This window comes from Corvus cornix, chromosome 11, assembly GCF_000738735.6.
Source record: "Corvus cornix cornix isolate S_Up_H32 chromosome 11, ASM73873v5, whole genome shotgun sequence".
Classification (NCBI taxonomy): Eukaryota; Metazoa; Chordata; class Aves; order Passeriformes; family Corvidae; genus Corvus; species Corvus cornix.
Window position 1 is genome coordinate 12365604 of NC_046341.1, and position 12405 is coordinate 12378008.

General features: G+C 38.4%; 1 protein-coding gene across 2 annotated transcripts in view; it reads right to left on the reverse strand.

Moving 5' to 3' along the window:
- Nucleotides 1–12405, reverse strand: part of NKD1 (NKD inhibitor of WNT signaling pathway 1) — a 111813-nt gene that overhangs the window by 15543 nt on the left and 83865 nt on the right. For both annotated transcript variants that reach the window (XM_039558379.1, XM_039558378.1), the window contains exons 5-6: nt 8189–8295; nt 5554–5649 (exon numbers count right to left, since the gene is read on the reverse strand). In XM_039558379.1, the coding sequence (XP_039414313.1) occupies nt 5554–5649; nt 8189–8295 (203 nt within the window). The remainder of the gene's footprint in view (nt 1–5553; nt 5650–8188; nt 8296–12405) is intronic.

Sequence of the window (12405 nt, forward strand, 5' to 3'; positions counted from 1 at the left end):
TCAGCAAATTGACAGCTCTGATTTGGTCAAACAAGGCTGCTTGGGTCGTTCTGTCTCATGCACCAGTCCTGGCTGAGTAGGTACTAGCTACAAGGCAGCTTGAGCCTCCTGTTGCTTCACAATTACAACATATGAATTTCTGAGGTGCTGATCTACAGGGAATGGTCTTTGTCAAAAAGGTTTGAACTGTGACTAAAACTGCCTTCTCACAGCCCTGTTTTGGCAGCTAATACGGTAATGGTTTCTTGTCAAATTGGTAGCAATAGACCATTAAGATATGTTCCACACTCTATATTTTATAGTTACATGTGTATTTACCCCCAAAAGTATTTTTATTTTCCCGTAGCCTGCCAGCAGACATTTCTCTTGAAAGCTGTCCCACTGAACATTGCCTGCATCCATTGAGACAGCTTTACCTTCTACACACCAGCTTCTGCATGTCACCATGCTAAAGAAATTTAGCATCAAAGATCAAGAACTAAACCTAGTTAAATGTTCCTCTTGTCTGATACATCAACCAACATGACTCAGAGCCCACCTACGAAAGAACCGAACTTTTCCGCACAATGAATTATGAGTTTTGAAAGTCATGTGATTTTGCAACTGTTTTGATTTAGACTGCTTGCACCTCCCCCACAGAAAGTGGAGTTTTAGACTACTATCTTAAATGAGTAAAGGGAAACAAGAACAAACAAACAAAAATATTTCTCTCCTTTATAGCAAATGGATTATATTTAGAGGGGAAGTATGCTGCATGACTAACTTCTGAGGGGCTTCTGGAATGCAGAATTCTGCTGGAATCTCTAGTTTAATCAAGTACAAAAACTGAAACTAAGATATATTTCCACAGAGAGGAAAACAAATGCTCGTTGAGTAGTATCCAAACAGCCAGCACATGCCATACCCAGATTTATCTTTTGCTTATTGAACACCACGGTTGGTTTTTCCAGGGTGAAAACCCCATCCTTTTTTATCAAGCAGCCAAGGCAACAAAGTATATTAAGAAGAGAAAATTTAATAGATTGCCAGAGATATTTCCATTCAAAATATTAAAAAGCAAACAGTTAAGCCCACACATGTATGCTGCACTCACACATGTATCTGCAGAATACTTTTTTGGATCTCCAGTAGGAGATTAACAGTAATTTAGAACATTCAGAGAAACCAATGGGTCTGAAAAAAGAACGAGAGCACTGAAGTATTCCTCATTCCTTCCAGAACTTATGTGAGACCAAGAAAGTCCTTATCCAGGTACTATTTTCTATTTTTAAGGAATATTAGTGGTACAGGGATGACCTTATTTTTCCCAGTTAATAAGCTATTAGCATAGCTTATCATCCCAAGACTAGTTAGCAAATTAGAGATTTTTGTAGAAGCCACTAATAGGCTTTTCCATTAGAATTAATTTAACAGAATGGGATATTTGTACCTAAAAAACTCCAACCAACAAACAACCCCCAAAAAATGCTAAACTACTAGCCTCCCTCAAATAAAAAAAACAAACCACAAAACACCCCCAAAACCAAGAGTTTAATAACACTGAAAGAAAAGATTCAGTTTGAGTCTTTGTAGCTTGCCTGAGAGAGAATTCTTCGACCCCCCCTTAAAACCAAAAGAGAAAGTTATATTTTCTCTTAATATTTCTATCTGACATGAAGCCACCATTTCTAATGGCTGAAATTATGGCCACAGATAGGCACTGCTCCTCTATCCATTGGTTTAATTGTTCTATGTCCTGAGTTAGTACAATGCTGACGAACACAGTGAAAACCAACAAATTTCAAGATAAGGGTCAGGTGGATAAATGGTTGCCCCAAAAAAGCCAATATCCTTCCAGAAGTCAATGACTGAGTTCTGAATGCAGATATAACCTCAAACCTTTTTATTCATCAGAGCACAGGAGTAAAAAAATCTAAAAAGGGAAAGAACAAGTCACAAAGGAAACATAAGAGGAAAAATTGGGTATTTAATGTAAGACACAAAGAACATTTTTAGCATTAAAAATGCATGAAGAGAAACATCAATATCAGTTCATTACCTTTCCCTTGGAAAAAGATAAATACAAATGTCTCATTTGTACTTTGTTTGTAGTCTGATTTCTACATACAGCAGGATGTTTTTATTGCAACATCAGCTCTGTTTGATCACATACATTTTTGAATCATTCTTATTTGGAACGTGAAAGGAGCTTCACTTGCTATCTGCTCAAAAGCTACTCTAGAAGAAAGTCCCCTTTTTTTTTTTTTTGTCCTGACAAGGAACTTTCTTGTGTGCTTATTCCTGTGCAGCCACTCAGCAAAGAAACTCAATTTTACAAGGAAGCAATGATAAAAAAAAAACCAAAAACCAAGCTTGTGTTTATGAAGTATAATTACATTCAGAGAGATCAATATAAAACCTCATGGATCAAAACACATTAGTTCAATTATCCAAGTTTCAAGTCCAATTACAAATATTCGTGTGAAGATAATTACAGCGCAGCTGTCAGTTCTAAAAAGGCCTGCTGTACATAATGAATTGTCCTCTTATGGCTTATGGAATGAAGGGAAACATTATTAGCCAAGTTTTGTAATACACACATTAGAACAGGAGAAGTTATCTCTCACTAAACCAAAAAGGACGGAAAACCAGACATCCTTATGACAGAAAAAGCAGAAGTTTAGTAACATGCAGTAATGCTAATTTATAATTTGCCATCCCAATATTTATGCTCTCATAATGGGTGTATCTCTTCAAGAATCCTGACTAGATATGAATTTCTAATTATAAGGACTACAGAATAAGTCATACAGATTCTAGGAGGAAATCAAAGCAGCATTAAGTTCTGAAGATGTTGTTAAGATCCAGAAGAAATTTCACTAAGATGGAATTTGAATGCTTTTGCGATGATCTGTCATTCTGTAAAACCCAAGGGAAGTTGTATCAACTAAATACACAGCTTATTTACAATTTTTAAACATTTGAATGAAAAAAACCCATTCAGTCCATTAGTAAAATTGCTCCCCACCTGTGTGTCTTACAAACTTAATTTAACACCGTGGATTCCTGTGGAAACTCTCTGGACATGAGGTATAATGTTTTAAACACAATGATTTTGAATCAAATGAAATGGATGTGGGTGGGCATGCCACTTCTTTTCCGGTGTCTCACTTTTACAACGTGGTGAAAAGCAAGAATAATACTACTGACTTCTTTTTGTAAGGCACCTCCAGGTCTACAGGTAAAAAAACTTAACTTAAAAAATTTCATCTCTCTGTTAAATCCAGCTATAAATCCAGGAGACATTAAAGGGAAATTTTCCAAGAAGGAGAAAAGGTTCATATTAAGCTTTTCTCACCAGAATGCTGGACCTTTGTTAAGAAAAGCTGACTGTTTCTGAATGCATTTTCATCAGCTCACTAAAGGGCACTGGTACAGATCAGCCTCTTCCTCAGACTGCCCATTCTGTCCCTGATCCAGCAATGTACTTCACATACTTTTAACTGAAAACATGTCTCTTATTCATTTTAATTGAAACTATTCAAATGTTTAATGTTCCCCCTCGTTAAGTCATTTGCTGGAACAGGAGCAGAGTTGCTTAGCAAAGGACAGTATCAGGCACACTTTGTCTACCCAGCTCCCAGGGGCCAGGAGAACAAGAATTTCTATGTCATATTAAGAGACTAAAATTCCTCTTTTGTGGCCAGGATTATCTATGAGCTGCTATTGATAGTCATTCTTGCTCAAAAAAACCATCATAAATTGCACCTGGATTCAACAGAAGATAACCAAGAAGATGGCTTATACAAATGGTCCTGGAACAGTTTGCAGAAGAAGTGTGTGACATAAATGGGAAGATTTGCAATGATGCATACTGCTTGTTTCTATCTTTGGTCACATGTAAAGAGCTGAAAATTATCAAACTATTTGGTCCCTTGGTTGAAAGAATTGTTTTTGGCACAGGTTCAAGCCTGAATGTAGCAACCTCCAGACCTCAGAGTAGTATAATATTCAATCCCTGCACAGATTTGGTTTCAGTTAAGCTGTAGTCTGCTCTTGTAGCAGGGAGAGATAGAATTTGGCTGTAACATATTCTCAAAGTACAGTCAAATTAAGCTCTTTGGTGTACCACATAATCACAAATAATTATTGTATACACACTTGAAAGCATATTCTCATTATGTTCAGCACATGGAACTCCCACTGACATTAATGGGAATTCCATGCCTGAATGTAAAAGACACCCATGTGTGTGGGTTTGGGGTTAGCGTGTTTTTCCCCTATTTTTGAGAGTCATGATAATCTTGTAATGAAGACTTAGCCTTGGGTCTTGAAAGACCTGGGTTCAATCTGCCACTAGGTTCTTGTGAGACTTCAAGCAAGTTATTTCATTCTTCTAGTCTCTATTCCACAAACATTAACAAATACAACACTACTTCCTCACCTCACCCCTCCTTTTCTTGCCCTCCCTCCCTCTATCTTATCCCTATTTGAAACTCTGGACTTGGCCAGCAACTTTTCATCTGCTTGTTCTCGTGCATGAGTGGCACAGATTTCACTTCACTATTCAACGCACTATCAGAGTAGCGACAATAAAAATAACCTTGTAATGATGTTCAAATACATGTTAAAAACCCTGAACAACCACCACATTTGGCAATGTCAAAAGAAATTTGCTTCAGGCTTACAGGAAAAAAATCTGCCCTCAGTTGGTGTCTAAGGCCACTACACTTTCAGTATTTGCCCTATTGCTTTCAGTCAGTTTTTAGCAATTGTCACAGGCACCAGCATTAGATCTAAGTGAGAAAAAGCCTTTGATTTTCAGTTGATTATCTAAAGGCATGGGAGCCAGTAAACACACATCACAAAAATCAATGACAGCACACGGCAGTAAATCCCAAGTAAAAGACATTCTTCTAGAAGAAGTGTTATTCAATTCAGGCAGAAATAGTTCTCAAAAAAGACTATATCCTAATCTATACATCCTCTTATTTGGCTTCTCATTTGCACATGAAATGTGACTTGAAGACATCCTGATGATAAAAAATACACACAGGTATGATTTAACAGCCATTCTTTATGGTCCTCCAGAGATCATCATCAGTGTTATTTATACTTGGAGGGAAAAGGCAGAGATCAGCCCAATATTCATGAAAACAATAGAAAAGTATAGTTAGTACTATTGGAAAGAACGTCAGCAAGCAACCTTGCTATTTAGTTAGCTTAACTCTGAAAAGCAGCAGAGAAGCCAGAACAATATACATTTGCAGGGGTTTATTTTGACAATGTGTTTAGCTGTTCAGTTGTTTCAGATATTTTTCCTCCTCAAATGCCAGTACTATTTTTTAAAGGCTAATCTCAGGTATTAAACAACAACCAGCTTAAAAAATGGTACAGTACATCTGAAAACAGTGAACTACTGGTGGGATTGTTTATAGGAGAGAAGGGTCCATGGAAACTGCTATTTAAGTTGGCAGGACACCTCTACTTCATAGTAGAAAAAATGTTCCTGTTATAAAACACTTCTCTTGTTAGCAAGCGCTGCACATAAAGGGGCAGCTGTACTTTGCTTACCTCACGTGTGACTCTTCCGTTGTTATCAAAGTCATACAGTGTGAAGGTCCATTCTTGCCTGTTATCTTCCTCTACAGACACATCACATTGCAATTCCTAAGAAACATGCAAAGAGCAGCTGATTACCTAAAGCAAAAGGCCTGTTTGCAGAGGAGACTCTCTGTAGAAGGAGGCTGCTTGCTTTCTTCCTTCGTCCCTCCCCTGTGGGAGGAAACTTTCAGGATATGTCCCGGAGAGGCCTCTGTCCACCACAACAAAGAGGTCCCATCACAGTCATATAACACTCCTAACTCTCTGGGATACACCTCAGGGAATTCACAACATGCTTTCTACTGCATTGTAGAAAACAGGAAAAGGTACAAGAAAACTACTCCCTGAAGCTCTTGAAATGTAGTAAAATACCCCACTAAAAAGTGAGAAGGAAAACTATGCTTAACTCAGGAAGAGGAAGACAACAGAAGCAGACTTGCAAAATGAGGTGGCACACCACAGGGCCAGGAGTAAGGATTAATGTGGTATGGACACAAATCCCCACCAGAGAGACCTATCCTCGACACAGATATTTGACAGGCAAAGGTTGTCAGAGTTAGTGCAGTACAACGTCAAGCCACTGAAGCTCCTGAAATGGAGCCTGCCTTGGAACTGGCAAGAACAACCTGGTGGACAACCTGGATTGCCTGCTTCTTGTTTTAACTATGTTTCTATTAGTGAGAGTGTGATCTATGGAAAGCCTGAAAGAATCAATTTGTTTAAGGGGAAATAAATCCCCAAACCAAAATCAAGAACAAAGGATGCACTTCGACTGACACCTGGGTGCAAATCATTTGCTGTCTCTCAAGGTCTGTGCAATCAGAATTATCCAGAGCCACAAAAAGGCAAAACAGAGAACTTACAGTGCAATTAAAATGAAAGGCACTGTATGCAAGTAAAATAAACAGCTCCAAATAGCTCCAGCATGATAGACCTCAAAATACCTGGTTGATCTTCTGACTTGAAACCAATTCCCTACAGCAGTTACGGGTACCCCGTCCCCTGCCGAGTTCAAAGGCAGCCTTCCTCTCAGTTGTAACAAGCCCGGCTGAGAGCTGCCAAGTGCCCCACACTCCACTGTGGAAACACAGTTTCGTATTACATAAACATTCCCGGCACCTTTAAAAGCCAAATCACTTTCACCTCAGATTTAGACCTCTTGTCGCAACACACGCGTTTCTGATTCTTTTATACCTTTGAAGCATTTACCAGTCTCTTAGCTCCCAGCTTACATTGCTGGAAAACTTCCATTTGTAGAACAAGGGAAAAAAAATTCAATACTTGGTTTCTTGCCACATATTAATACTTCCCTGTCCCACACTGCCTACCATAACATCTTTATGTGAGGATGTGCTCTGCTTAGTTAAGAGCCGTGGAAACCTTCCCTGCATTAGTCACAGTGCCTAGAACCAAGTGCTAACCTTTATGGCATGCCAAGAACTACTTGGGAACAAACACAGACTTTGCTGGTACAGTGGAGCTCCAGCTACTCTGGCACCAACCATGTTGACAGGTGTCCTCCAACATTCAAATGTCAAGGCACTGTTAATTGCAATTTATCATGCCTTTCCTGTCTGCAAATGTCTGCTACTCAAGGTAGAATGTAAAATGTGCCTAGAAAAAGAGTTATAGCTGTGCAATAAAAAAAAAAAAAAGGAACATTCACCTCCCCCCAGAAGGCACACAAGCAATACCTGGACTACCCATGGGAAACCTACCTCCCCCTAATCTGCTTTAAAACAATAAAAAATAAATTGAATAAATTGTACCGGATTGAGAAGGCTGAGAAGGAAAAGAACACTTGAGCCATGCTGCAAGGTGTCTTTTAAACAGCAATTGAAGAAACACAAAGCTCATTACTTAGGGAGCCTGACAGCACTGAAAGGCAGAAGTTTGCCATACCTGCTGAAGTGCAGAGATGAATATTTGTGCTGTTTCTTGCTGGTACCAGAATATCTTCCTCCTCACCAAGACAGACAACCCACTAGCTGGATGACTGCATGCTTCCATACTCATATTTATGAAAAGACTCCCTACAGAAACAAAATCTCCCAACTACACATGATGTCTGGCAGTTATATGATGTTTGTAAGTCTACAACAAAATAGACCATAGGACTCATCACCCTCCTTCTCCTCCTTCCATGTGATCAGATGGATTTCCTGTGTAGCAGGTCAGGATTATTTCACTTTGGAGACCTGGGCACAGAAGACCAATCATTTCAGAAGCTTTTACAAGCATCCTTTACATCACGTAGATTTACCCAAGTGCAATAGTCCATGAAACTCAATCTAAAGATTTGATAATATGGTAGCTGGCATAACATATAAAGGGTTAAACTGAAAGCTTCTTACTATACATTTCAGACCCTGCAGAGAAATAATCACCATTTGATTCTCTCCAAACCTGGAAATAAATGTCATAAATCACCTCCTAAGGAGCACCAATAGTAAGGCACTGATTTGTGCCAGTTCTGTTGCCTCCCATACCCATTACAAACATTGGGAGCAATAAACATGCATCAGATGACACTATTTGGTCCACAGGTTATTTTTCTACCATAATTATGTCAGTACAGTGAAACTTTAAAATGCAAAGGACTTACTTCAAATTTCAGCTGCTTCTTGGAACTCGTGCGTGTGTCACTTTCTTTTTCTGCTTTCTTTTCATCTCCACTGCAAACTCCATCTGTCTTCTCTGGAGGCAAAGCCACTACGAAAAGCATATTTAAGAAAAAATGCTTATAAGGAAATGTCAAAGCAGTCTCATATTTGCAAACCTGTCTTTATATTTAGGGTGAAATTGATATCAGCAAACTTGTATGAGAGGATCATTATACTTGATTTGCTTTTGTGTTCACTACACATCTGGGATAATTTCAGCAGACAATCTACCAACGGCTTTTGGTACACAGCCTCTCCTACAAACATCACTAGAGTCACAGGAAGTTCAAACACAGTATTAGGAGAATATAAAACAGCAGAAATGTTACTGCAAATAAGTTGAATGATTTGCAAAATATTGAAAGTTTCTGACATATTGCAAAAACCTATCACATTCACCAGCAGTGAGTGAAGTAATGAAGTTGAAATAAAGTCCTCGTTCTGTTCCAGTTTCACTCTTCAAACACACGCAAAGCTTAGTACCTTCCAAGAAGGTAACACTACCTGCCAAAAAGATTAGTTGCCTTTTTTCAATGCATGAAATAGCATATTTTACTCAAGTTTCAAGTTAAAACATCAGGCACTTGCATAAATCAAGAGCACTCATAAAGAGCATCAATATTAATATCTATCACAACATAACATATATCATATATGTAACAGAAAGATACATGCTTCTCATGTGGATTAAAAGACAAATGCCTAGAACTTATAGCTGTTCCTTTGGCTTCTGCAGGGGCATTCAGCCTTGCACATGATGAAACCCTATATCTGAAGAAAACTAATTCTATCTTCATTAGCATTATGAAAATATACACAGACTTTTTAACCCTACTCTGAGACTTTCAGACATGATTTTTTACACATCCACCCACCTCAGCCAACATTATGCCCATACGCCATTACATATAGCAACAATCCTTCCAACTCCCCAAAATCAAGTATTGCAAGAACACGGGGTCCTAAAGCCAGCATTTTCTTCTCTTGCACTGCAGCATTTGCATTTACCCAAAGCCTTTATCCTAATGCTATTTAGGAACTGTTTCTTGGGGATGCCTTTGTAAGTAGCATCTCATTAAGTGCCAGTTCAATCAAGTTGCATTCCTTACAAAAAAGGTGACATGATCCCCTCCAGTTCAGGGTGACCTGTTTTAAACTGGGTTTAGTGCCTCTCCTGGTGTTCCACACTGCTGAGCTGCCTCCCAACCATTCTTCTAGGAAAGCAAGTCACTACCATGCTAGAAATTAAGATACTCTATTAGCCATTTTCCAGGACTTTCTTTCATATTTAAACTAGAAAAATAAGCTTCAAAAAACTAACCCAACAACAACAACAAAACCCCACACAAAAAACTCCCACAATTCCCATTACCATAGCTTCATACTCCCAGAAATTCCAGAATTCTGTCACAACACTCACATTGTCACACTGAAATACATATCATAATCTCATTTATTTGTTTAAATTTAAAATTATTGTATTACTTTTGTTTGTTTGTTTTCAAAACTGTGGTATGCTATACAAGATGGATATGCAGTAAAGAAGGGGAATGGAGTAGAAATCCTGACCTTGGGAATTTCCTGACTTTGATTGGACTGGTGGTTTTGATGTTATACTAATACCAGCTTCCCAACACAAACACATGTGTAATCTGCATTATACCAACACAATGGTGTTTATTATACACATACTGACATGTTGATATACTTTGATTTCTACTCCAAGTCATGTTAACATTCCTTAGACCAAACATAAGCTAAGTAGGAAGGTCAGACAAAGGAAGACAAAGGTGCTTCACAGCAGTTTCTTCCCTGATTCTATTAACCTGTTGTTATTGGAAAGCAGGGACTGTTTCTTAGGAGGTTTTTGTAGAGTGTTTATCATACATAAGACAGGTATTAAAATAAGTATTATTTCCAATATATACTTTGAAGTATATCTGACAAAGTGCCATTTGCTTTATACTCACTTTGCCCATAAATACAACTCAGCATTACTGGAAGTTCAAAGCTAAGGCCACAAAAAGATTCCCATACAACAAAAGACAACATTTGTTTGTCTACTTTAGTCCAGCTTTGTTGTTTCATTCTAACATCAACAAGAAATGAAAAGGTAACCTGGGCCTTCATAACAAGTTACACTGATAGTGGTTCTTCAGGCACACCCCTAGATTTTCAGTGCCTCATCTCTACCAGTGATTGGTTCTTCACATTCACAGTTATTACCTGACAGAAACTTCTGTAAAAGAGGCTTTTGCAATCCCTCACAATCTTGCTCTAGGGAATGCGAAATAAATGAAAGGTGGGCTGGTATGACCACTAGCTTCACTGGGACAGTGAACCGCTATTTGGAAAAAAAAAAAATTCACTCCTGTTATCACACATTCTTTTAAATGTTTAAAAGTACATGATGGCCAAAAGACTTCTACAGTGGTCTTTTATCTGTTGAGGGTCAGCATCCCAAATGACAATGGCATGGCAGACTGCATTAGGCATAGCACTGTGAGGCAGATCCTGCACAAGATGATTATTCCCTGCCACAGTGCTCTTTGTTGGGTTTTCTATCAAAACAAAGTGTCTTAGAGAGCACTTCCTCCTTTCCCCCACCATGCTCCTGCACTGTGCTAAAAGCCACTGGCATGTGCATAGAGCACCAGAGTTCCCCAGTCCACACCAGGCACTTCAGAGAGGAACAGCACAGAGTTACCTTCTGCTTTCAGGAGCAGCCCTTCCCCTGGCACGGTTAACAACCTTTCTGGATGTACAGTTTGTGTGTTCAGATAGGAGCTTTCACTTTAATGTATAATTCATGTAACAGAGGAAAAAATGTGCACTGACAAATTAGTCTTCTCAAAAAACAAGGGTTCAACTATTGGGGAAGGAGGGGATACATCTTGCAGTACACTCCTTGGGAGGGTTTAAATGCTGTATGCCAGAAATTATCCTCTTTGAGCTTCACTGACCTTTGATCTGAAGAACTTACTGGCCTTGCTGCTCCAGGGAATTATCCTTTGAAATCAGTTACTCATTTTGGAGCTCAAATGAAATGGGAAAATCTGGTGATCTCATCCTGATGTCAAGCTTTGTTCAGCAAAGAAAAATGAAATCTAACTGAGGAAACTTTAAAGGGCAATATGGAGATACTAAAATAGTATTTACAAGAGATCAAATAATGTGTCTGTGCATGTATTCCCATGTGTCTTATCCAAACTCATTGAACATTTAAAAATACATACTGTTTTGTCTAAGAGAAGGAGAAGTGTTAGGTATCTTGCTGCTATACTTAGTTTTGACTATTGACGTGCTCAGTTTCATGAGGGATACAAACACATGCAGAGCCTACTTATAAATAAAATGAGAATGTCTGCTTTGGACAGTTAAAACTGGCAGCCTGTAAACAGAGACCCACCAGTGAGCCACATGCCAAGGTTCAGATACATTCACAATGTGAACTTCCTTTCAGCTCTGCCAATGATATTAAACTAGACTAGACAAGATAGTTATCTCAAAGGAGTGTGGAGAATTAATAGACTTGAGTTTCCAAAGTCTAGGCCATCAGAAATAGGTCTACACACAAAAACACTTACCTCCCTGCTCAGACAACAAGTCCTGACAAAAAGAACATGCTACACAGAAAAATACACAGAGAAATATACCCTTGTTGTGGGAATCCGCAACTGAAGGGAAAAAAAGTATATGTATTGCTTCTCATGGGAATAACCATATGCTCTCAAAAACAATGTTCCCTAACAGAATGTTTCATGAGTTGAAATATTGCATATGTTTTCTTTATTATGTTCTTTTCTTGTTCATTATTAATGGTCTTGTATTCACTTCTATAACCTTAAGACACTATAAAAATGCGTCTGGACAATATTTGAAATTGGAAAGACAATAAAGGAAAAATATTAACTTGGAAAAATTGTGAAATACCATTCTTTCACAAAAAACAAACTGACTGGCTTAAGTGTACTAGCAGATGTTTCTCCCTACAGTTGTTAATTACTACCACCCAATTGCTTATAATTGAAGAGGGGGAGGAAAAGAGCAAGAGAATGAACACCAGTTTAAAGATATTAAGACTCATCCCAGAAGAATTAAGTCTTTTTTTCAGTTTTTTTTTTCATTCCTAAGGAAAGGGGGTAATAATTCAAAATGC